A 25,530-nucleotide genomic window follows, 5' to 3' on the forward strand; every position below is an offset into this window, starting at 1 on the left:
CACCAGCATTGGATGTTGATTGGCAGAGCAACAACACCTTTGCTTCCTGTAGTACAGATATGTGCATTCATGTCTGTAAATTAGGACAAGACAGACCTATTAAAACATTCCAGGGACACACGGTGAGAAACCTTTTTTCTCCCCCTTTAAAGTGATTATGATAAATAATGTTTCATAGTGGTTTTGAAGTATGTATGTTTAATATCCAAAGAGTAACCCAGTCTATAAAATGAAAATGTGAATATTTACTGTTATTTTTAGAATGAAGTAAATGCTATCAAATGGGACCCAACTGGCAATCTCCTGGCCTCCTGTTCTGATGACATGACTTTGAAGGTAATTTGGATAGTGGGGAGAAATGGAATGGAGGTACCACACAATGTGGCTGCTCTGGCCATTTTAAGATTGTTTAGAATGTTTCTCTTACAGATCATTGAATGCTTAAACCTGGGTGAGGACTCACTCTATTTTTTAATAGTTATCCATTGTGTTTTATATTTTCTTTTGTGAAGCATTTCAAATGTTTGAATATAGCAAATGAATTCTATTAAAAAGGATGGCTGTATGATGGGAATTATCATACTAAGAAATGTGCTGTTATAAATTGTGTTTACTGTTAGAAAGTCATATTGGTGCAATTAAAGTTTATTTGTACGTGTAAAGATTTGACTAATAAGTAACGAAGGTCTTTGTAGCATTCGTAGATTTGACTGAAATTCTATGAATTGTGTTAACTTGGTTTTGCTGTGGCGTAAATGTTTATCACCCTTGCTGGGAAACTGATACATAGCAGAGAATCGCTTGGTCGGTGAGTGAGCCTGGTTGACATGCCGACATCCACATCTTAACATGAGCTTGTGTTTTTATTGTTGCATGACTAAAAACAAAACTAATACCTTGTGCCTATGCACATCACATAACACAGAGAAAAAAGGAGTTCAATATAAAGAACAATGTAGTACTCATCTCCAAAATACATGAAGCTTTGAGCCCTTTCCTTCAGCCTGCTAACTTCACTGCAAATGATTTTATCCTTGACTTTGCAGTGATGATGTGATGACCCTTGTAGATAGGATAATCATGAGGCAGAACTTCCTTTCCTTCTCCCATGAAGGGACTAAATGTAATCTTGATAACCTGGTGGTTATTTTCCTTAAGTACCTGCTGTGTGTTTAGGTAGATGGACAGCTTTTGTCAAGCCAGAGCTCCCTTGCAAACATTGCTGGTAAAAATGCTTTTCTTAATGCTTTTGTCTCTGAGTTTACTTTGCATGCACATGCATTACACTCATAAAATGCAAAAATTTTTTCTGGAACAGAGTGGCACATAGGAGGAAGTGAAAGAAGGCCAGTGGCTAGAGAGGTTAGTGTTTTGGATTGAGTTACAGCTGGATAGGTTTGAAGTGGAAAGCATGAGAGAGCTTTTCATTGTCCTAAGAACAATAAAAGGTCATAGAATTTTAAAGCAGAAACTAGATGGTTGGATGATATGTAGTGGAGCCATATTCTGAGAACAAGAAAGGCCAGGTGAGGGAGAAGATCATGTCAAGTTTGAACAGTGCCTTTGAGTCATGCACGGGGATGTGCTAGGTGGGTCTGGTGCTCAGAGAAGAACTCTAAGCTTGACATAAAAATTTGGAAATTTCACAGCAGATGGGTGGTCCTTCAAAGCCGTGGGCACGGACGAAACTGTGTAGGTAGAAAGTATAGAGTAAGAAAAGAGGGAAACACAAAAAAAAGTCTTAAGCTCCAACAATTACCAGCTCAAGAGGAATGAGCTTCCAAAAGGAAACTGAGAAGGAGTGAGCCAAGTGGAAAGAGAGTGCAGCCCAGTGAAATTTTGTTTCTGTCGGCAGTTGGGTTTGGTGTGTGTTTGTGTTTGACAAAATTTTCCCCTACGTCTTTATTTAATGATTTTGCCAGACATACTCTCTGTGTAGATTTCACTTAATTTTGCTCAAAAACAATATGAGTTTTTAATCTCTATATAGGCATGTTTTCAACTCAAGAAAGGCTTATTCTCTACTCACCATTTTAACTTTAATTATTGCTTTATTTTCATGGTTTGTTCTATATGAATCATTTAAAAAATTTTTATTTTGTTATGGTAACACATAACATTGATCTACTCTTTTAACAGAATTTTAAGTGTACAATACAGTATTGTTATTTATAGGCACGGTGTTGTACAGGGGATCTATGAACTGAAAGTTTATACTTGTTTGTTTGATTAGCGCCTACCTCTCCCCCCAGCCCCTGGCAACCACCATTCTTTTCTTTGTTTCTGTGAGTTTGACTCTTTTAGATACTTCCTATAAATGGAATCATGCAGTGTTTGTCTTTAAGATTGATCTATGTTGTCACATATTGCAGGACTTCCTTCTTTTTTAAGGCTGAATAATATTCCATTGTATGTGTATACCACATTTTCTTTATTCATTCGTCAATGGATACTTAGGTTTTTTTCCATATCTTGGCTTTTGTGAATAATGGTGCAGCAAACAAGAGTGCGGATACCTTCTGAAGATCCTGACTTTAATTTTTTTGGATAAATACCCAGAAGTGGGATTACTAAATAATATGGTATTTCTATTTTTAATTTTTTGAGGAACTTCCATACTGTTTTTCATAGTGGCTGCACCATTTTGCATTCCCACCAGCAGTGTACAAGGGTTTCAATGTGTCTACATCCTCGAGAACATTTCTTGTCTTTTTTTTTATCATAGCCATCCTGACAGGTGTGAAGTGATAGCTCATTGTAGTTTTGATTTGCATTTCCCTGATGCTTAGTGACATTAAAGATCTTTTCATATACCTGTTGGCCATTTGTGTATCTTCTTTAGAGAAATGTCTACTCCAGTCCTTTGCGCATTTTTAAATTGAGTTTATTAGGTTTTTTGCTGTTGAGTTGTAGGTGTTCCTTATATATTTTGGGAATTAACCCCTTGTTGGATATACAGTTTGCAAATATTTTCTCCTGTTCCATAGGTTGCCTTTTTACTTATTAATTATTTCCTTTGCTATGCAGAAGCTTTTTAATTTTATGTAGTCCCACTTGGCTTTTTTTTTTTTTTTTTTTTTTTTTTGCTTTGGTTGCCTGTGCTTTGGTGTCATATGTGATTCATGTTGTTTGTAAGTTGCTTATCTATTTTCCCTTCTCCATTGCAAAGTAATTCCAGATTCTAAATTCTAAGAGGGATTTATAACGTAGATCTTTTGTTTAAGGAACAGCATAAAAACCTAATGCCTTAAACATTTTAGGATCATTATTCAAAGAATTTATTGAATGTTGAAGTTTGTACCATCTGAAGCTGTTAAAAGTAATCTTAGAACTACAGTTAATTCAATCCTGAAGCCTCACAATAGGGAATATTTGGAAAAAATTTAACGCTAATTTATCATTTTTAAAAGAGAAAAATATTAAATATATTCTATGGCATTTTAATTTCTTTGCAAATGTTACTTTGATCTCTATGATCATTGTTCTGGTTACACCACTTATATTTTGGACTGGGAAGATAGTATTTTAAATGTACCCTTTGTATGGAAAAATAATTCTATGCATTTTTCTTTTTTGCATAGATATGGAGTATGAAACAAGACAATTGTGTCCATGATTTGCAAGCACATAATAAAGAAATTTATACTATCAAATGGAGTCCAACAGGGCCAGGGACAAATAATCCAAATGCCAATCTTATGTTAGCAAGGTAATATTTCTGTTTTACTCTTCCTTTTATGAGTCTTCTACAAATAAAACTTCTAATATGACAGAAATTAGGACAGTCCTTGAAATGGGAATGTGTCCTTCAAGGAATATTTTTTTTAATGGGAACTTTTAAATACAGAATTTTATTATTATTTCAGGTCATAGTGGATTTTTATATCTAGAGATATCATATATTTCCTGATGATATCCATATTGTGTAAAACTCAAGTAATTGAAGCATAGTGCAATAAAGTTTATTCAGCATTTAAAAAAAGGTTAAAAATATAGTCAATACAGTGTTCAAAACCATGGATCACTATAAAGGAATTATTTAAAAAGCAAAGGAGTACAGTGAATTAGCTCATTTATGTTTTTTAATTCTGGGACTTGGAGATGCCCTTAAGATGCCTTTTCTCCAGTATAGCTTTGTTTCCAGAACACTTTCTTCTTCACAGCCCACCTGCTTCTCATAAGGCATTTGTAACTAGCTATTAGGAATGGCTGAATATTGTAGGTTGGGGGTGGGGCTGAGAGTATTTCACTACTTATAAAATCTTTTTTTCCTCCCTTGTCAGCGCATCCTTTGATTCTACTGTCAGATTATGGGATGTAGACCGAGGAATTTGCATCCATACTTTGACAAAACACCAAGAGCCTGTGTACAGTGTAGCTTTCAGTCCTGATGGCAGGTATCTGGCAAGTGGTTCTTTTGACAAATGTGTGCACATCTGGAACACACAGGTATGTCTGAGTTCTTTAATAGCCAAGTATTGTTATGTTTAGTAAGAAGCATTTGCCTATACCAATATTCTTTTCCTATTTGGTTGTCATTCCTTTTGTGGCATTAATTCAATTCTTAGTTTTTAAGTGAGTACTTTTTTTGGTGTTTACAGCTAAATAAAGATTGAAACCGAATGAAGATATTTTCATAATGTAGACCAGAATTTAGAAAAAAATTTAGATTCTTTGTTTTATTTTTTTCCAGTAGTTTTGCAGACAGAAAATGTGAGTTTAAGATGCATTTACTTAGATAAATTATATAATTTCTTTATGAATTTATCTATATAAATTATATATATATAAATATATATATATATCTATAATTTCTAAAAGAATTGTCTTTGAGGGAGGTATATCGAGCAGTAAAAAAAAATGTACTAACAGACAAGATTTTATGGCTAAACACAATGATTTATCAGAAACAAACTTTAAAACTATACTGCATTTTTAGGGACAGTGCTGTAGAGATCCTTTCCTAAAAGTGGAGAAAACAGCCTGTTGCTTTAATTTTTTAAATTTTCTTAGTGTTTTAGTTTTTATGCTCCATGTGCTGTTTCTTTAATAACAGTCACTTGACTCAACCCACCCAGTGATCAGATCTTTGCTGGTTATAGTACACACATAATAAGTTACTTTGGGCTATTTCTCTTTTGTAGCTGACCATTATAGTTGGTCAGACTATTTTGCATAAATCATCACTTTCAAGTATTATGTTTGATGAAGTTATACTTTCAAATGGTCCCCCCAAAACACTATAAAAAGGCATACACTGAGAAGTCTTGCTCTCATTTTCTTCTTAATCCCCTAGAGGTGACTATTTTTATTAGTTTCTCTTTCATTCTTCCTTCGTTTTTTGTGTGTGAATAAAAGCATGATTCTTTCATTTTGTACTCCATCTTTTATTTTTTCGTTTATATTTTTAACTCCTTTGAAATTGATTTTTTTATATATGGTGTGGGGTAGGGATCTAATTTTTATCTTTCTATATGGCTAGTCAGTTGTCTCAGCACCATTTATTGTCCCTTTACTGTTTCATGATGCCACTTCTTTCATAAGTTCTTGTGTGGTTTATTTATAGATTCTCTTGTATTCCGTTGATAAAATATTGAATATACCTGCATCATTAGCATAGGTTTTATAACTGTAACTTTGTAAGTCTCCCTCATTAAATCTTTTTTTTTCTTTCAGTGTAGTTTTATAATTCCTTTATGAAGATCTTCTTAATTTATTCCATGGTGCCTTATGGATTTTGAAAGATTTTATTTATTTCATTTTTTCCCCCCAAAGCCCCAGTGGGTAGTTGTATGTTGTAGCTGCACATCCTTCTAGTTGCTGCATGTGAGACTCGGCCCCAGGATGAACGGAGAAGTGGTGCCTCGATGCGCACCCGGGATCCGAACCCGGGCCACCAGCATCGCAGCGCGCGCACTTAACCACCAAGCCACAGGGCCGGCCCTGCCTTATGGATTTTATTGTTACCATGAATGGCATCTTTTTAAAAAATATTCCTTTTACTTACTGGTTGTTGCTTGTGTTTGGAACATGGTAATTTTGGCATATTGATATTGAATCCATTAACCTTGCTGAGCTCTCTTATTAGTTCTAATAGTTTATATTTCCCCTTGGCTTTCCTTTCAAGTTAATCTTGCTGTTGTGATTGAATAGCAGAGGACTTTTAGATATAATCTGTAGATAATCTGCCTCTTGTATACATTTTCAGTCATTCATTTACTCCATTGTGAGACAATCAGTTTAAATGAAATTTGAGTATAGAACTCTAGAGTTCTAATGGAAGATAAATGCTAGGCTTTTAAGGGCATTTGAGCAACTATCCTTGCTGTTTTGTTTGATACACTGTTGTGTATCAAAAATATCATTTTAAGTAGTAAAGTGCACCTAGTGAGTTTTTAGTGCGGGAGAAAATCATTACCTTTTGTTGTCTATACATCTAGTTGTTTCTTTCATGACTTGGGTGATACGTCACCTAGGCATTTGACAGGTAAATTGTTGAAGTCTGTTCTAAGCATACGTACAGATTTGAGTAGATCCTGGTGATCCATTGGCCATTGTTCCTGTCATAGCTCTGACTTGGTAACCATGCTGTTGTGGTGCGATTATAGCCTAATTCAAGCTTAGAAATTGGTAGGTGCTTTTGAAAGAAAGTTTTGGGTTTTTTTAAACCCCATAGTTCACTGTCCTACAGATTTTACTTTCAAGATATCAGCAGATTTTAGATTTTGTTGGTGCCACTCCTTTGTCTCATAACGGTAGATACTCAACACTGACTATACTCACATTTTTTCATTAATCTCTTAAATTGGGAGAAATTTTAGGTAGGGAAAAACAGTTGAGCCTTTCTGATGTGGTCAGCTGTAGCAGTGCATCTATGGTTTCTGCAGTAGTACTAGAGTGACTTGGAAGAGGAAAGCAAGGGAAACAGTCTTGCAGCTTAGTGATTAACTTAGGGTTGGCTGTCTGGGGAGGTATTTACAAGGTACGTGTCTGCTGCCATGTTGTTTTTAGGTAGATCTATTACCTCCAGTTTGACCTTTTAGCTCACCATGAAGCTAAGAGATACTTTTATGGTTTGTCGCAGCAGAACACCAGAAGCGTGTTTTTCATTGTTTTCCAATTTTTCACAGCAGAACCTTTGACCTTTGCCCTGTTTAGTGACTGGCTTTGTAGGAGAATACATTTTTGTACTGAGCTTTAATTATTTAGTGGTAGCTGAATGATTTTGGTTTCCATTGCTGAAGGAATGAAATAATTTTGTTATACTTATGATTCAGCTAAATTCATGATGAAATCGTTAGTGTTCTTCATTGTACTTTTTTTTTTGAGGAAGACTGGCTCTAAGCTAACATCTGTTGCCAATCTTCCTCTTTTTGCTTGAGCAAGATTGTACCTGAGCTAACAGCTGTGCCAGTCTTCCTCTATTTTGTATGCGGGGCGCTGCCACAGCATGGCTTGATGAGCGGTATGTAGGTCCGCGCCCAGGATCCAAACCCACAAATCCCAGGCCGCTGAAGCGGAGCATGTAAACTCAACCACTATGCCACTGGGCTGGCCTCTTTTTTTTTTTTTAAACTTATAACATCTTTCAAGAATAATGTACATATATTCCTTTAGCTTCTTTTAAAACCCCCCTAGCTTAGGGGCTACTCAGTAAATATAGAGTAACCGACAGACTTACACTGGAATTGTCTTTACTAGTTTATTGTACTTCCACTTTAGAATGTTTTGCCAAGAAAATCCAACTTTATTTTGTTTCTCTACGATGGTGGCCAAATTCATGCATCCTTCAACAACAGCAGCAACAATTTATTTCAAGTCATTGAATGTTTACTTCTAGCCATTGTTAACTGAGTCAAAGAGGCCAAAGATAACCCTAGCTAAGAATGGTTATCAATAGTGGAGCAGCCCAATGTGTGTGTGAATCTGTGAAGAGCAGGCTAGTGTTACCTTTTTATAAAAGGGTCATCATATCACATTTCTAGTATTTTAGAACTTGTATTTATTTTTGATTTGAAGCTAACTCCTACCTCTGATTGCTATAAATAAGGCCATATAATGTTTTTACCTCAATATATGGACTTATAATAATAGATGTTATCATTTTTAGGATTCTGTTCTTCATTTTTTTAGACAGGTGCTCTAGTTCACAGCTATAGGGGAACAGGTGGAATTTTTGAAGTTTGCTGGAATGCAGCAGGAGACAAAGTTGGAGCCAGTGCATCAGATGGTTCAGTAAGTATAATGAAGTGTTTCCAAAGGGGTGTGTGTGTGTGTGTGTGTAATTAGCATAGTGAAGAAATGTGGCTTATTGTGGTAGTGACTACAAAAGTGGTTTTTTGGGGTTTTTTTGGTGAGGAAGATCAGCCCTGAGCTAACATCCGTTGCCAGTCCTCCCCTTTCTTGCCAAGGAAGATTGGCCCCGATCTGACATCTGTGCCCATCTTCCTCTGCCCTACATGGGATGCCACCGTAGCGTGACTTGACAAGTGGTGCATTGATGCACGCCTGGGATCCAAACCTGCGAACCCCAGGCCGCTGAAGCAGAGCATGCACACTTAACTGCTACGCCACTGGGCCGGCCCCTGTTAATCCTCCTCTTTTTGCTGAGGAAGATTGGCCCTGGGCTAACATCTGTGCCTGTCTTCCTCTGTTTTGTATGTGGGTCGCTGCCACAGCATGGCTTGACAAGTGGTGTAGGTCTGCTCCCAGGATCCAAATCCACGAACCTAGGTCGTCAGAGCAGAGTGTGCAGAACTTTAACCACTCGCCCACGGGGCTGGCCCCTATAAAAGTGCTCTTTTCAAAATAAATTTTATGATATGGTATTGATCTTTTTCACTAAAGGCTATATACTTTTCATATTCATTTCATTCAAATAATATAAACATAATTTAGTCTCTTTTTGCCAGATGAGTGTCTTCATAATCAAGAAATGGACAGTTATTTTTAATGTAAGTCTTCATTAGTGAAATTAAGTATAGCAGAATACCACTCAGAGAGATTTTAATTTTTAATGCCTATTTCTGTCTTCTCTTCCCTGCAGAAGAGTCTTGGTGGCCCAGGGAAGGGGGAGTAGAGGCAGTTGAGGCCTACACTGAGGAATGGGTGGTACTGAGAGACTTTCAGGATGAGGCTGGCCAACTCTTTACAGAAATATTAGTTATGGCTTCTGAAGCTGTGGAAGCAAAGGGAAGATGGAAAGGGTATAGTCATTAGCTGTTTACTGAAGCTATAGCCTAATAGAATCTGTAGTGTCTTTCGTTAAGGTCCAAGAGATAGGAAATGGTCTATTTTGAGCATATTTTTTTCTACTTTTTAATTAACAGAGAATGAATCTTCAAAATTTTAGCCATGATTCTTTCCCTGTGGTATTAGCCCGTGGTTGTTCCCTCCGTTTACTTAGATGATTTATCTGATTTCTGTTGGCTCAGTGCCCATTGCCATGATTACCATTGCTTTACCAGTTTTGTGAACTTGAACATAAGAAATAGATTCCAAACTGTACTATAGAAAAGTTAAAATAAAAAGATACAGTGGAATTCTTAACACACTGGTTATTTATATTTCTTGCAGGTTTGTGTATTAGACCTTCGGAAATAGCGCTACTAGTTGGAAGCCATGGACCGACTATGAATGTGTACATAGCCAAAATGACTGTCCCTGACCCATGTACTGCTATAGTCCCACTTGAACCATGGCCAGTCCACTGCAGCCAAATCTAAAAGAAATATATACATACAGTGTATATAAACAAAATTGCACCCTGAAGATGACAGAGTTTTGTCACAGCTTGTGAATTCTGTTCACCAAGTGCTGGAATCTAATCTGCTGTGCCCCTAAAATAGCATTTAGAAGTTTTGGATATGAAAAACAGAAGAGAGAGAAATATGCGTGTTAAAAGCAGCCCATACATGTACCAGTTTTTGGATACTAATGACAGCCTTGTTTCTCCCCTTTGAATCAGCAGACACCATGGATTATATTCTTTTTTCCCTTCGGTAGTTGAGCAGTTTGTATGTACAGAGAAAATGGACTTACAAAAACTCGCAACAGTAGTTTGTTCTTGCTTTTAAACTTTGTTTTGGTTTAGTTTATGAATGCATGAAGTAAGGGAGTGAATCAGCTTCTTGTTTATATTTTTTTCACCTTTTAAACAAAAAAATTCTTAAAAATATTTTAATGCATACTTTTGAAGAGATAGATATTTGGTACATTTTATGGCTCCCAGAGCATATATTCAATTGGTGCATGTTGTAGAATGGGGAATTGGAAATTAAATGAAAACATATGACTTTGGTCATGTCAATCTGTAAGACACATCAGTAAAAGGGTATTATGCTCTGTTTTTGTTTGTTGGTTGGTTGGTTTATTTTTGTTTTGTTTTGTTTTGTTTTTTTTTTTTTGGTGATGTGACTTAAATGCAGTAGTTTCTTTTTGGGGACATATTTCTGCCAATTAAAGACTAGAAGGGCACAAATTTTTTTTTAATACCATAGAGAAGATGCATAAAAAAATCTTCTGATGTTTTCTAGCCATAACTAAATTATGGTTAAAATGTGCACTATTGTGAAAAGGAGCAAAGTAAGTTTGGGATTTTTTTGTTGTTTGTTTATTTGTTTGCTTTGCTTTGTTTTTTAAGAGATTAAAATGTTTCTGGATAAGGATTAGCTTCTCAAAGTGTCCATCATTCTGTGTAGAAGCTTAAATATGTAATGTAACCAAACTCCAGTATTAAAAATCTCTCATGTTATTTTTCTTTATACAAAGCAAGATAACGGCATATAACACTGCCATTACATGGCAAAATGTTTGCTACCTTAGTTTAAAAACGATCTTTAAAACAAAAGACTTGCTTCAAGATGTTTTTAAATAGCAGTGATTCCGAATTTTAAAAAAAAGTATAATTGCACTAACCTCCCTGCTGCTCTGATTCTGCATTTGTGGTACTTGTGACTACATTTTTTCAAATATAGATAGATTTAAGCTGCTATTTTTTTTTTTCAGTAATCACTACTATATCATGTCTTTTACTCTGTTCATTATATCAAGTATTTTCTTAAAAATGTAGGTGTCGGATCAAACCTCTTATTGCGCTCATGCAACTAAAAGCTAAAATATAGACTTGCAAATGATAGCATGGGGCTGTGTTTATATGTATGATTAACAGGGTTTGTCATGATTAAGAATCCAGAAGTATCAGTTTTGAAGAGAATAGTTGTCAAATTTATATCTTAAAGATTTTAATTAAGAAATCGCTTATTATCAAACAGCAAATTTATAACACTATTTCCGTCACTAATTATTTTGAGGCCTTTACTACTAAAATTTTAACCTATGTTTTAAGTTCAAGTAGAAACTGATTTAACCCAAGTAATGCAGCTTTGATTTTCAGCATTTGTTGTTTTGCTATTTTTAGAAAACAGTGTCGATTGAAGCAAGTCTTGGTTTTACTAAGGTAGGATAGCATTTGCTATTGATAAAGAGAATAAATACACTTAATTTCATAATACATTGTTCTATGTACCCCAGTTGTTGTTAGTGGGGACTATGATACTGTAATAATATTTTTTAAAATTTACATCCAGAGAGGCAGTCATTCACGATGGTTCTGTGCCAGCTGTTTTTAGGGTTTTGGATCACATTATAGACATTTAGGACTATTACCCTGTGACTTCTGTAGGAAACCTAATATGCTGAGTATCTGGCACTTGAAATCCTGCTTTTATTGCTGGAGGTCCACATCTGTGGTTGACCTCTGTTGTTGTTTTAAAAAAATAAATAAAAATAAAAAAATCTGTGCAATAATTTTTAAATGTGCTCCCAGGAATAGACACAAATGTTTTGAGTATGTTTAAGCTGCATTTTCCTTTAGCGATGCATTTGTCAATTGCACTGAATTTAAATCTGAAAGTCAGAGGTGATTATTGATAGTACTTTTGTATTTTGATATGGACATTTATTCATTTGCATACAGTTATTGACCTTTTTTTCCCAGCTGATTAAAAGATAGTCAAGAACTTCTGCAATATAGCTGCCAAAATAGACAGCTACATTTTTATGGTATTGTCATCTTTTCTGTTTCTTTTTTATTTTTAATCTTTAGCTATTTTACTTAAGCATAATAGGCACAGTAGGACGTATAAAAGATTATAAATACAGAGCTTTATTATCCTGAAGTCTTGGGTCTTTTAAGTATACACTTGATCTGAAAGGTATCCATTTTGTAGGCATGGGTTCTTTATGAGCATACAGTTGTTCGTTTTTGCTGCTGTTCTCAACATCATTGCCTGCTGATGTGCCACGATGCTGCTCCAGTAGACAAAAGTAAGATTGCCTCTAATCTGAGCAGTAACATGATTGTAAGAGACCAAGTTTCACAGCCTGTCAAGTTCTGTGTTTGAGGTTCTTGCTCATTTTTCCTTCTACTTTTTTCTGAGAACTTATTCCTGAAGATCAACTGATTCCAGTAGATTTTCTATGGTATTCATTATATATCATTGTTGTATAAGCTACTGTAAGAAACTTATCATGAGGAAAAATAGAAAGGAGAACTTGAATGAATAGAATACTCGCTGATTAAAGTAGACTACAGAAAGAGCAGCTGTCACTCTTAAACATCATACAGGAGTATTGTCTTTCTCCTCCATGTAAGAAATCTCATAAGTTCTTATATTTGTTCCAATACCCATTTCCTAGCATTGATCAGGATTGACTGATCACTGATCAATGATCATTGATCATTGATTGACTTTCAAATGACTTTTAGAAGTGTTAACTTTTAATTTCCTAATAGGTCTTAGAGTGTATTGAATTCTGTTTTAACTAATTATTCCGTAGGTAAGTATGTTTTAGGATTAAACACCTTTTACAGATACTGAAAGTGCCTCCTTTTGTGGTGTAAAAAACAATTATGGTGCAAAAAGTAATCATTAGATTGAATTACATGAAGGTTTTTTGCTTTTTGACGTATAAAAATGTCAAGAGAAAGGCCAAAGATTTGTACTTTTTCACTTAACTTATAAAGCACTCCTTTTTTCCTTAAACTTCTTTCTGTCAAATTAGGTTTAATGAGAGAGTACTATTTTTAAGGAGCTGTTTATGTAGAATGATTTTGTTAAAGAGTAATGTAAACTATTATTAAGTAGAGACCTGAAGAAGAGTATGCATTTTTGCTATTCAAAGGAATCACAAATGACCATCCTTATGTGAGCAAAAATGTTAAGTTTTACTAGATAAACAGAAAAATAAATCTCAAATGCAGTGCTATTTACTCTTTTCAAAACACTTTTCTTTTTCTTAAGCACGTTGTACATTTCTGTAGAACCTGCATTTATTCTCACATGCTAAGGATGGTACTTGCATTTGGTGAATTACTGTTGACAGTTTCCACAGAAATCCTATTTCAGTGGACCAACATTGTGGCATGGCAGCAAATGCCAACATTTTGGGGAATAGCAGCAAATCTACAAGAGACCCTGATTGGTTTTTTTGTTTTGTTTTTTTGTTTTTCCTTCTGAATCAGCAGGGATGGAAGGAGGGTTGGGAAGTTATAAATTACTCCTTCTGGTAGTAGCTCTGAAGTGTCATTCAATATCAGTTTTTTTTAAAACATGATTCTAGTTAAATGTAGAAAAGAGAAAAAAGAGGAAGTGTTCACTTTTTTAATACACTGATTTAGAAATTTGATGTCTTATATCAGTAGTTCTGAAGTATTAATAGCATTCTTTATTTCTGCCTTTATGTTGACAGTGTTGAAGCAGGGTGAATAATTAGGGCTTCTTTGTTTTTTTTGTAGTAAGCTGTTTCATCATGTTTTCTTTGGAGTTTCTGGATAAGTTCAAGAAAACATTCTGCATGTTGTATCTAGTCTGATGTACTTATCCATCTCATTAAAAACAAAAACACACAGACTGCATTTTGTAGCTCTGTAATCCCTAAATCCAGAAGTAATTTTCTTCTTTCCTGACTTTGACATTGTAGCTATAATGTTCTAATTATGATTTTTACAAATCCTTTGGGTCTAATTCTGTGAGCCTACCTATAGCACTGGATTAAAATGTCTTCATCATTTCTTTAGTTATCCAGTTAACTTTAAAACTGTTGTAAAAGTGTAAACCAGCCCATGACAGTTTTTTGTACATGTTAAAGAACTTTATTGTTCAGTTTTCATGATTATTGTGTAAGGAAGACTGATATAGATGTTCTATGCTGTCCTGGACCATGTTAATTACACTTATGATGTATTTTGGTTCCACATCACAATGATTTGTCCCCGAAGACCCTTTTATCCTTTCTAGGCACATTTTTTTGTTGTTGTTGTTGTTGTTGCAGTTTCCCTTTGCATTGTATTGCTTTGACAACTGTAATTTGAATCAGATCTGAAAGAGGTCCAGAATAAAATATATTTTGATATTATGTTTGCTGTGTACATATATAAAACCTTTGATATCTATGTAGTTTGTATAGACTGTTTACTAGTCAAGTAAAGAGAGAGGGATGCTATTTCTTGTTTACAGTTTCTTGTTTACATTTTAATTGCATTTACTCCCCCGGTGTTCTATTGTAGAATAAACTTTTTTGCTCTGAGTTAGCCTTCATAACATATATAACATGTCTATTCTCTCCCATACTGGTGTTACCAATTATAAGAACTGCCATCAGAACCCAAACCACTGTTTTTCATAAAAGGATTGTTTTCCAAGATATATAGTTTAAAATAAGCCCATAGATAAAATTACAAATTTTACTATTTTATTACTTTTTGCCAGAGATAAGATTTTTTAAATGAAGGGATTATTTACTATTTTTATTAAAGAATAATAGAGCATTTAATCAGCTAAGGAATAACAATTACTTTGGAATTATTTTGAAAAATCAATATTGTATTTAAAGAACATTGTTTCACATAAGCAAACTAAAATAGACCTCAGATTCATAATTAGCATACATTTGAGCACAAAACGTGTGTGTATGTGTTGTTGAAGATTTTTAGGGCAGGATGCTCAACTTCCTTAATGACATTTTTTTCTTCATATAAACCTGTTATAATTTAATATTTTCTTCCTTAGCTAGTTGCTTATGTTGCTAACAAACCTTATAATCTATGAAAAAAGATACTAGGCACCTTCCAGTTTTAATTAATCCCAACTTCTTAAGAGTTACTTAGAGACTTTTTAAAGAATCATTCAGCATATTTTTTGTTTTCTTTTGTTATTTAAAAACTTGTATTCTCCAGGTCTTCTGCCTTTTCCTTCTATGTCCTTAAGCAGAAACTCATACAGGCCAAGCCTTGTCATGTTGTATTAAATGAGAAGCTACTGCAGTTGCTAGAACTTGCTGACAGGCTTTCATTTTCAAAGGGTTAACTTTTATTGCATGGCATCGATTAATAATTTCTTTTTCAAAAAGTGCTGGACTGCTAAGGATTATAATCCATATAAGATTGAGATAAAACTGAAATCAATTTGAGTATTCATAGAATGGGTTTTTAGTTTCATAGTTCTTATACTTTACAATAGATCAGATTTCTTTTATAATACATAGCAGATCAAATTAAAGTTTACTGTTTCCCCAGTATATTCATCTGGAAAATGCAGTGGAGGAAAAGACACTATGGACAATAGTTTACGGTGCTTTTCTCTGCTGTACCAAAGCTCTCTGTCAACAATGAAATGTTAACCCTGTGCTACTTTTTCTGCATGTTTCTTCTCAAATGTCATATCTCAATGCTTATTTGTCCTAACTTGTAATATTTTTGTATTAAATTTTTTAGGAGTTCCTTGTACTTTCTTTATAATTTAAAACATATTAAACACAAAGTGTTTAGTAAAGTACAGAAGACAATTATTAATGTTTCTTGGTTGTTGGGTTTGTATGATCAATTGTGCAAACAATTCACATTTTAAGATCTAGGACCACTGTGGTGGAATCTATACAGAAAAAGATACCACGATTTTATTTAAGACAGAAAACAAAACATAGTATGTTGTACTAAGCCAGTGTCAGAATGGGCTACTTTAAAGAGGTACTGCACTACCAGAAGAATCGGAAGCCTAGGTTGGAGGGCTGCTGGACAGGACGACTGTGGAGGGATTCAGGCCCTGAGTGGATACCTCAAGTAGTCAAACTCGTGCCTTAAAAGTCCGTCACACTGAACTCAGTCTGAGATCAGACATTTGAAAACATCGGCTTCCAGATTCTCACACATTCAAATTAGGGGATTTTGAAAAATCTATGTATTGTCAGGTCCTTGGCCACGTCAGCTCTTATTGACTTGATTTCCATACACTACTTGACCAGGTTAATTATCTGATTTTCCAGCTTGGGTACTTGAGGAGCAGTACGTCCGCAGAGGACAAGACGTAGCTGAAACTCCTAGCTGAGATGGAGAGCTGCACACTGGCGTGAAGGTCATAGTTAAGGCCGAGTTATCAAATAATTCAAGTAAAGTTTAATATGACATAAACATACTACATAGCTACCTTTTTTTAAGTATTTCCAGGGAAGTGGTTGAAATATTTTTAGCATATGGGAATAAACTTAAGTTTGAAGTTGGACAAATGTGTTGCAGTAAATGATGTCTTACGATGCATCAGCACTAAGTTAGAGGTAAGTAAATTTTACTTTTTAAACCACGTTGAATAACTAGAGTCAATTAAAGCCCTTTTTAAAATAAAATACCACGCCCTACCCTTAACCTACTGGCTGATATGATAGCACGAGGTGTGTGTGCTTTTTTTATGTTTGCTTGTTTGTGTGCCATAGGTGACGGGTGGCGGAGGGTGGGGCAGGGTCCGGCTGCCGTTGGCGTACTGTATATTATAAAGCTCATGCTTGTAAAGAAATTGAAAAGAATAAATCCCCATTTCCAAACTCCCAACCAGTTCCTCAGTGATAACCACTGTTAAGGCTTTGATGTGTCCTTCCAAACATTTTTAATACGTACTTTGAAAAGAAAAACATAAATGGGACTGTAATAGTCATTGATTTCAGAAACTTGCTTTTTCACTGAAATCATCAGGGACTTTTGTCCCATCAGTATAGATACTTCCTCATACTGCAGATGTAGAATATTCCATAGAGGGTAAGAGCATGAATTCTGCCTACCTGCCTGGGGTGAATTCCAACTCCACTAGTTTCTTGTTGTTTGAGCTAAGGAGTTTCTATCCTGGTTTTCCCATCTGTAAAATGGGGCTAGTGATAGTACCTACCTCATAGATGGGTTATGAGGATTAAAGTTGTTAACTTATCTCCAGCCCTTAGAGAATAGTGCCTGGTTGTAGAAAGCACACTGTATGCTACCATTATTTTGATTTTTAATAGTTGCATTGTGTTATACGCTAATTTAACTAGCCCCTTATAACGTTTACTTATTTTTTCAGTGTTTCCAATTATAAACAAAGGTGCAGTAAACAAATATTTGTGTATCTGTAGGACAAATTCAACAGTTGATTCTGCTGCACACTCCTGGTTAATAGGTACTTGCAAAGAATCTATAAAACTTGCCACCCACCCATTTTATGACATTAACTGAATCTTATTTCAAAAGGGAGTCGTTTAGGAGTTTGTAGAAGGGAGACTTCTTGGGAAAAGTGCTTAGTATATGTACTCAGTGTGCATACAAGAACAAGAGAGAAAATAATTTACACCAATAAATAACAGTCATATGGCAGGAGTTAGCAGAAAACAACTAATTTTTTAAGCCTGTGTTACTAGTCATTAAAGGTGTGACCAAGATTTCATGGAAGAAAATATTTCTGCCACAGAGAACAATATATAAGTTAAATCCAATTATAAACTTAATGGAACTACCAGAATATTTAATGACATATACTAATATTGCTGGAAGCTAAATTCCTAGTCCATGTGCTAGAATAGCAGACATTCATTTTTTTCTAGGACTTTTTTTTGTGTGTGTGTGTGTGAGGAAGATTAGCCTTGAGCTAACATCCGTTGCCAATCCTCTTCTTTTTGCTGAGGAAGATTGGCCCTGGGCTAACATCTGTGCCGATCTTCCTCTACTTTATATGGGACGCCGCCACAGCATGGGTTGACAAACTGTGTGTCTGTCCGCGCCTGGGATACGAACCTGTGAACCCCGGGCCGCCGAAGCAGAGCATGCACACTTAACCACTGCACCACTGGGCTGGCCCCTCTAGGACTTTTATTTATTTTATTGATGTCTTAATAGTTTATATTAACTATTATAAATTATTATATTATTTTATATTATATTAACTATTATAAATTATTATATAAACTATTACAAATTACTACTTGTCCATCATATAAATGCCTCCCTTCACCCGTTGTGCCCCCCGTCCCCCCAACCCCCTTGCCCCTGGTAACCACCAAACAGTTCTCTCTGTCTAGGACTTCTTTTTAATGCCATTTTTATACATTTTACCTTCTCGAGTCTTGGGTCCTCTCTTGTTACTTTCTTCAGCAAATATTCCTTTGTTGAATACCTGTGTTGTTGAATAGCATGTCACAGGAAGTGTGTTTACCACTGGATGTACAATAGAAAGAAAACAATAGGCCTTGCTCTTGTGAAGTGTTCAAAGGGGAGATAGTTCATTAAATGCTATAGCAGTGAGTTAGCATCTGAAATTGCTGTTTTTTTAAGTCACAAACTGCTAAATACTGGCAATTTCAAAAGGTCCAACTTAATTTGAAATACTTTGTTAGTAAATGGCAAGGGGTACCCAACAGCTGGGGATGTTGACCCCTTAGACGAGGAGAGCTCACCTGGCTTTTATGTCCAGGGCGCCCAGCATGGCCCTCTTTAGGATCCACACTGCACCTGTAATTGCTTGTTTTATGTCAGTCTTCTAGTAGCTGCTTTTATGATTTTAAATAGTATGTATTTACACCTGCACTTACTACTTTAAACAATGTCCATTGATTCCTTACCACGAAATACAGAGAAATTAAGCACTTTATGCCTCTTTGCTTCAAGAGGTTTGTTAGGATTTTCGGTCATTGAAGATAATAGGCACGTTTATGCTGTGACTGCTACTACAACCAGGAACTTGTGAATGTCGGGAACTTGGGCCAGTCACTGTGTGTCTCATCAGACCTCACACCTCCTGAGTTACCAAAGGCAGTTACACACACAACAGTACATGAATCAAAGGACCTCTTCCTAACAGCTGCGTGAGCTACTCCCGTGACCCCGTTAAGCTCTCTAGAGAGAGGCTGGTTTGGAGTTTGTGATTTAGGGCTTTGCTGCTCACCTGGAAACCTGTTAGAAATCTGAAGTCCCACCCCAGGACCTGATGAATCAGAAGCTGCAATCTAACAGGATCCCCCAGGTAAGTTGTATGCACAGGAAAGTTTGAGAAGAACTGCTTTACGGTCCAAGTCAAGGTAGAGGATCTTGTACCACTTCTCCCTTGCCACACGCCAATCCTGAATTCTTGAGACAAGCAGCATATCTTGAGACACCACAACACAGTTGCTGGTCATGGTAGGGGTAACGGAAAGGAGGAAGAGGTCCCCAAAAGAGACTCTGACTGTCCCTTTTGAGATATGATTAAGACATGGGGCAGTAAAATACTAGGGTATTATAGGGTTCTCATAAAACACGGTAATCCTGCCCACTTTAATCATGTCATATTCAGTATCTCAGTCTCTGATCAATCAAATTCACTGGGTGACCATGGGCAAGATACCCTCTCTCTGCCTGTGTTGTTATCTGTAAGCTGGGGAATGACTATGACCTGCTTCACATTGTAAGGATTAAGGGAGATGCTGCATATAGTTTTCAGCGCTGTGCCCAGCACATAGTAAGGCATGAAAAAAAGTATAACCATTAGTGTTCCCCGGTGGTGTTACTGCTGGAAGATGCTGGCATCGTGTGAGGAGCAGAAGTCCCCATCCCCTTATGTTGAGGTTTACACAATTTGCATTGTCTTCTGTAACCCCAGCTGTTTATGCTCAGTTTTATATTGCAGTAAGTTCAGTTCTCTCTTTGAGACCATGGCTTCTTCATTCCTGAGTTCTTTGAATCCATCCTTTAATTAGATGGATTTCATTTTCAAATAGTGCTAGTGAGTTCTATTTTCCTTGAATCCTTGCGTATTTGAGACTTTTATTGTGCTCTTACATAAAAATGAATACTTGGTAGATAGTATATTACTCTTGCATCACATTCTTACACCTCGGTTGATCAGCATTAAAGTGTAAGCGAAGAACTCCTGACATGACAATAGGTAGTAGTCCACCCAAGACCTACTGAATCAGAATGTATGCAGAGTGAGGATCCGCAATCTGCATTTTATGCCAGCTCTCCAGAAGTTTCCAGTGCACACTAGACTGGAGAACTGCTGCTGTGGTGCTCCACTATCTTCTGGCAGTCACTGCTGCTGTGCTGAAGGCCAGGCCAACACAGCTTTTGCCTCCTTATAGGTAATTTTTTTATACCTGGATTCCAAGGATTCTTTGTCGCTGAAATTCAGTAACTTCTCAGGATATGCCTGGGTATTGATCACATCTGAATCTGTCCTAGAACACAGCAAGCCCTAGTAAACAGTAGCCACACATTCATGTTTTCCTTCACTTCAAAAAAACCGTGTTAAAATTTTGAGTATGTCTTTCCTTTTCATGATGTTTTGTTGAGCCTTGCTGCAGGCCCTGCTGAAGTTGAGTAACCATGACTCTCCATGGCACCATTCTACACCATTGTGTGGTTTTTCTTTAGTGCCCAACAGGCCGGGGGAAGGTGGGTGCCTGAGGTGGTGCTTAAGACTAGCAGGATCGAGGAGCATTGAACAGTCCGCATTTTGCTAGAGGAGTAGCACTCTAGATACTTCCAGGACATGGGCCCCTCTAGTCAGGATGTACTTGAGAGGAAGTTCAGATTTCTGGTGTCGGGAAAAATTTCCATGTGTCTGGAAGGAACCGGCATGACCTAGCTTAAAGGCGAGGGTAGCTGGTTTAAGCGTGCCTGGTGTATAGGCTTCCTGGGAGAGGTTAGACGCTGCTGCAGTGAGAGGGCCTGTCAAATGGGTTATAAAGTTATGGTTGCTCAGAGCTGGCAATCGATTTTGTGGCAATGCCTAGGGGGAGAGGGGGCTGTGGAATAGAGACTAAGGGGCAGGGGACCAGGGCGTTCTCATTAACAGCTGTGAATTTAAATGGCTGAGGAAGCTTTGTCTCCTGCATTCAATCGTATCCTTATCTAGCCGTACTGAAATACGTGTACCTCCTATGAGGTTCTTCTCCCCTTTATTCACATAATTGCCTCTTCCTTGAATGCTTTCTCCTCTCTCTCATTTGCCTAATTCTTAATTCCGTCAAACCAAGTGCTTCTGGGAAGACAGGCCGCCCACCTACTCATGGCCCACATCCTTTCTTTGCCTCTCCCTCCACTCTGAATTAGGTGCCCTTTCCACTCTCTCAGCACCCAGTATGTCGCTCTGGTTATAGAATTGCATCCTATGCTGCTCTTATTAGACTGAGTTCCTGAAGGGCATTGTATTCTCTCTGGATCCCCAGAGCCTAGAACAGTGCCTGGAAAATAGTAGCCATTTGATTAATCTGAGGTGTTGACGAGAGTGGGAAGGCACTCCTGGAGAGGAAATTGTGTAAATGAGAAGGTGACAGGTAGTGGAAAAAATATGGATGTGAGCTTGGACAAGTTACTTTACATCCGAACATCAATTTCTTATCTGTAAGAAATATCTATATAAGATATCTTGCTTTCGAGGTTGTTCTAAGAATTAACACTCAGTATAAATCATTTAGTACAGTAACTGGCATAAATTAGGCTTTCATACATGGCATGATTATTATTTTACTATTTTTACTGTTATAAACATGCCAGAGAAAACATTTGTTTGACAGGATAATTTGTTGAAAATAATTGGTTGTAATTAGATTTACAAAGCACTACTGTTATGAGCATGAATGTGGAAGTAGTTTATTGAACAAAACTGTTATTTACAATTGTATTTTGTTACGATGGGATATCTTAAAATATGTAATTGTTTTCTGCATGCAACCTAGTTGAATGATAAAGATGACATGTGTGTGTCTTTGTAATCAGTTCCCTTGTGTTACTTTATGTGTATTTTTTTATGTCTTGCCCTTAGTCGCTACTACTTTTCTTTTTGCATTGTCAGGAATTGGAAAATGCACTTTTAAAAGCAACTCTGTGCCAGACACCCATTTTGTAATCTATTATTTATAGAAAAACATCAGAAACTGCATCAATATTAAGAATCAAGGTTCTAAAGGCATAGCGGTTCACTTTCTTTTTGGCTCCTATTTCAGTTATCTCACTTCGACTTCAATTTTGAACCATTAATCAAGGTTAAAACAGCGCTCTCCCTTCGTGTGTGTTCGGCCGCCTTTGTCTTTCAGGTGTAGACCTTATCTATGTAAGTTTTTTCCTTATGATAGTAATACAGGTTCATTTTAGAAAATTCCAAAGTAAAAAAAAATGTTGGAGGGTGTGTATAAATAGAGAGAGAACCAGAGGTGTAAATTCTATCTAGCTTTAAGAAGGATTCCTAGGTACTGCGAGATGTAGGCCTTTAAGCTGTTTCGGTGAGGAATAGGGCATCCCGCTGACCTGCTGGGACGTGGCCAAAAAGAAAGAAACTTCTTGTGTGAGGTCACTGAGACTGTGGAGTTGTTATTGTAGCGTATTCACTCTGCACGCCCACCTCTGACCCACCTGGGCAGTCTCTCTTGCAGTAGCCTCTGTTAACAACAGAATATTCTAGACACTTGACTATGCAAACATAAACCAGTGAGTTTTAACATAAAGGGGATTATGCTGTACTTGTTTTAGTGTGACTTGATTTTATTTCACTTCATATATTAAAACATCTTCCCCTGTCATTTTTTTAAACAGCTTTATTAAGCTCTGACATAAAGCACTTACTTAAATTGTACAGGTTTATGTACAGGTTTTTGTGTTTTCACCTATGTATGCACCTGTGAAACCATTACACTTACAAAATGAACCTATCACCTTCCAAGTTTCCTCTTGCCCCTTGGAAATCTCTCTTTAGCTCTCCCCTTGTCCTGCCCCCACCATTCTTAGGCAACCACTGATTAGCTTTCTGTCACTATAAATTGGTTTACATTTTCTAGAATTTTATAAAAGTGGAATCATTATGTATTCTTTTGGGGGGGCAGTCTAGTTTCTTTCACTCAGCATAATTATTTGGAGATTCATCCATGTTTCATGAGTCCATAGTTCTTTTTTATTACTAAGTAGTATTCTATTGTGTGGATATATGATAAATTATTTAACCAATAACCCCTGGATGAACATTTGGGTTGTTTCCACTTTTTGGCTACTGCTAATAATGTTGCTGTGAAGATTCATGTACAAGACTTATTTCGTATAAGACATATCCTTTCATTTCTCTTGGGTAAATACCTAGGAACAGAATGGCTGGGAAATATTGTTATGTGGATATTTTCCTAAGAAACTGCCAAACTGTTTTCTAAAGTGGTTGTATTACATTTCAACCAGCAGTGTATGAGAGTTCTCGTTGCTCCATATCCTCACCAACTTGGTATGGTCAGTCTTAAAAAAAAAAAGTCGTTTGTATAATTTTAGATTTACAGAAGAGTTGCAAAGATAGCACCTTAAGTCCCACATATCCTTTACCCAGCTTCCTCGGGGAGTGGTCAATTTGGTGTACTTATCAAAACTAAAAAATTAACCACTGGCACAGTACTTTGAACAAAACTAGAATTTATTCAGATTTTGCCAGTTTTTCCACCGATGTCCTTCTCCTGTTCCAGGATCCAGTCCAGGGTACCACATTGCACTGAGTCATCATGTCTCTTTGGTCTTCTCCAATCTATAACACTTTCTCAGTCTCCCTGTTTTTCATGTTCTTGCCATTTTTGAAGAAGTCTGGTCAAGTATTTCATAGAATGACTCAAGCTGGGTTGGTCTGATGCTTTCTCATGATTAGACTGGCATTATGGATTTTGGGGAAGAATATAACAAAGTTTAAATCTCCTTCTAATCACATCGTTACAAAGGGTGAACCATATTGACACGATTTATTATTGTCGATGTTAAATTTGATCATTTGGCAAAGATATTGTGTGCACAGTTTCTCCACTGTAAAGTTAACTAGGTTTCTTTTTATATACATACTCTTCATTAGAAGCGAGTTACTAATTCCAGCCTACACTCGAGGGGAAAGAAATTAAGCTTCCTGGAGGGAAGAGCATCAAATAATCTATGGACGTGTGTTGAAACTACTACCGTAATTAATACATATTCGGAGGGATACTTTGAGGCTATGCAAATATCCTGTTTCTCCTTCAAGTTCTGTCCTCTGATTTTCACATTCATCGGTGGATCTTTCCTGCGTCAGTTATTGCTGTAGTGTTTTAATGGTGATTTTCTATTTCCCTTATCCCTTCTACATTTATTATTTGGAATTCTGTAAGGAAAATTTGTCCCTTCTCTCATGTTTGTTTATTTATTTAATCATTTATTTATATCACTGCAAAGTTTGGTAGTCCTTAAGACCACTTCTGACTTCAACTGCAAATTTGGGGGTCCCCAAGACTACCTTCAGGTTCAATAATTCATAATTCACTAGAAGGACTTACAGAACTCAGCAAAGCCATTATACTCATAGTTATGGTTTATTACAGCAAATTAAAATCATAGGACAGGGTCCAGGAGACACCAAGTGCAGAATTCCCAGTTACACTCTCCCAGTGGAGTCATGCCAACAGCACACACTGCTCCCAGCAATGATGTGTGGCAACACACATGGAGTGTTGTCAACCGGGGGAGCTCGCCCAAGCCTTGGTGTCCAGATTTTATTGGGGCTGGGTCACATATACGAAGTTGACCACCCATGTGGTTCTCATTAGTGTCCAGCCCCTCTGAAGGCAGAGCTGATACTGTCTGGCTCAAGGCCACCCACACATAAGTCACATTGTTAGTATAGATTATCTGGCATGGCCCAAGGCCTCCGGGAAAGCAAAGACACTCTTGTCAGGCAGGACACCCAAGGGCTGAGAAGTTTCTTCCCAGGAGCTGGAGGCAAAGGGCAAATCTCTCTTTAGGCAAGGTTAATCCTTTATTGTGCAATCAGTATTGACTTGTAGATATTTATTTTATTCTTTAGGTTAGAATCCAATGCTATCATTATCTGTTTTGTTGCTCACATTATTCCTTATTTGGCCATTGAGAGGTCTTTCTGGTTGGCTTCTGTGCCCTTTCAATATGCCCCATCCTTTTTTTCAAAAAGCAGTTGGTTACTTTTTGACACTTCGAGATACTCCAAACTCATCTAGCATTTTTCCCTGCCCTGACTATAGGAAAAGCTGTTTCTTCAAAGAGCTGTGTTTCCTGATATTGGGGAATGGTGTTTAGAAACCAAGATCTGGGCCTTAGGTGTATTCATTGCTACCAAGGTGTCACTGCTTCTAGATAGAGCTGGATCTATCCACTGGATAGAGCTAGTATACAAATATATGTATGTATATGAACCCATGTATACTTATATATCTCTATTTCTCTGTCTTTATAAA

The 25,530-nt window shown here is 36.6% G+C and overlaps 1 protein-coding gene across 5 annotated transcripts in view; it reads left to right on the plus strand.

Moving 5' to 3' along the window:
- Window positions 1-14,418, plus strand: part of TBL1XR1 (TBL1X/Y related 1) — a 181,052-nt gene extending 166,634 nt beyond the window's left edge. For 4 of the 5 annotated variants that reach the window (XM_087439994.1, XM_087439992.1, XM_087439997.1 and 1 more), the window contains 6 exons: window positions 1-122; window positions 262-336; window positions 3,582-3,709; window positions 4,284-4,449; window positions 8,134-8,235; window positions 9,577-14,418. In XM_087439994.1, the coding sequence (XP_087296120.1) occupies window positions 1-122; window positions 262-336; window positions 3,582-3,709; window positions 4,284-4,449; window positions 8,134-8,235; window positions 9,577-9,603 (620 nt within the window). In that variant the 3' untranslated portion in view covers window positions 9,604-14,418. Of the gene's footprint in view, window positions 123-261; window positions 337-3,581; window positions 3,710-4,283; window positions 4,450-8,133; window positions 8,236-8,898; window positions 8,955-9,576 lie in introns of all 5 variants that reach the window. The other variant, XM_087439996.1, reaches the window with a different exon arrangement.
- Window positions 14,419-25,530: the final 11,112 nt, after the last annotated feature.

The sequence above is a fragment of the Ceratotherium simum genome, chromosome 15, assembly GCF_057802395.1.
Source record: "Ceratotherium simum simum isolate JZ-2026a chromosome 15, ASM5780239v1, whole genome shotgun sequence".
NCBI classification, from domain to species: Eukaryota; Metazoa; Chordata; class Mammalia; order Perissodactyla; family Rhinocerotidae; genus Ceratotherium; species Ceratotherium simum.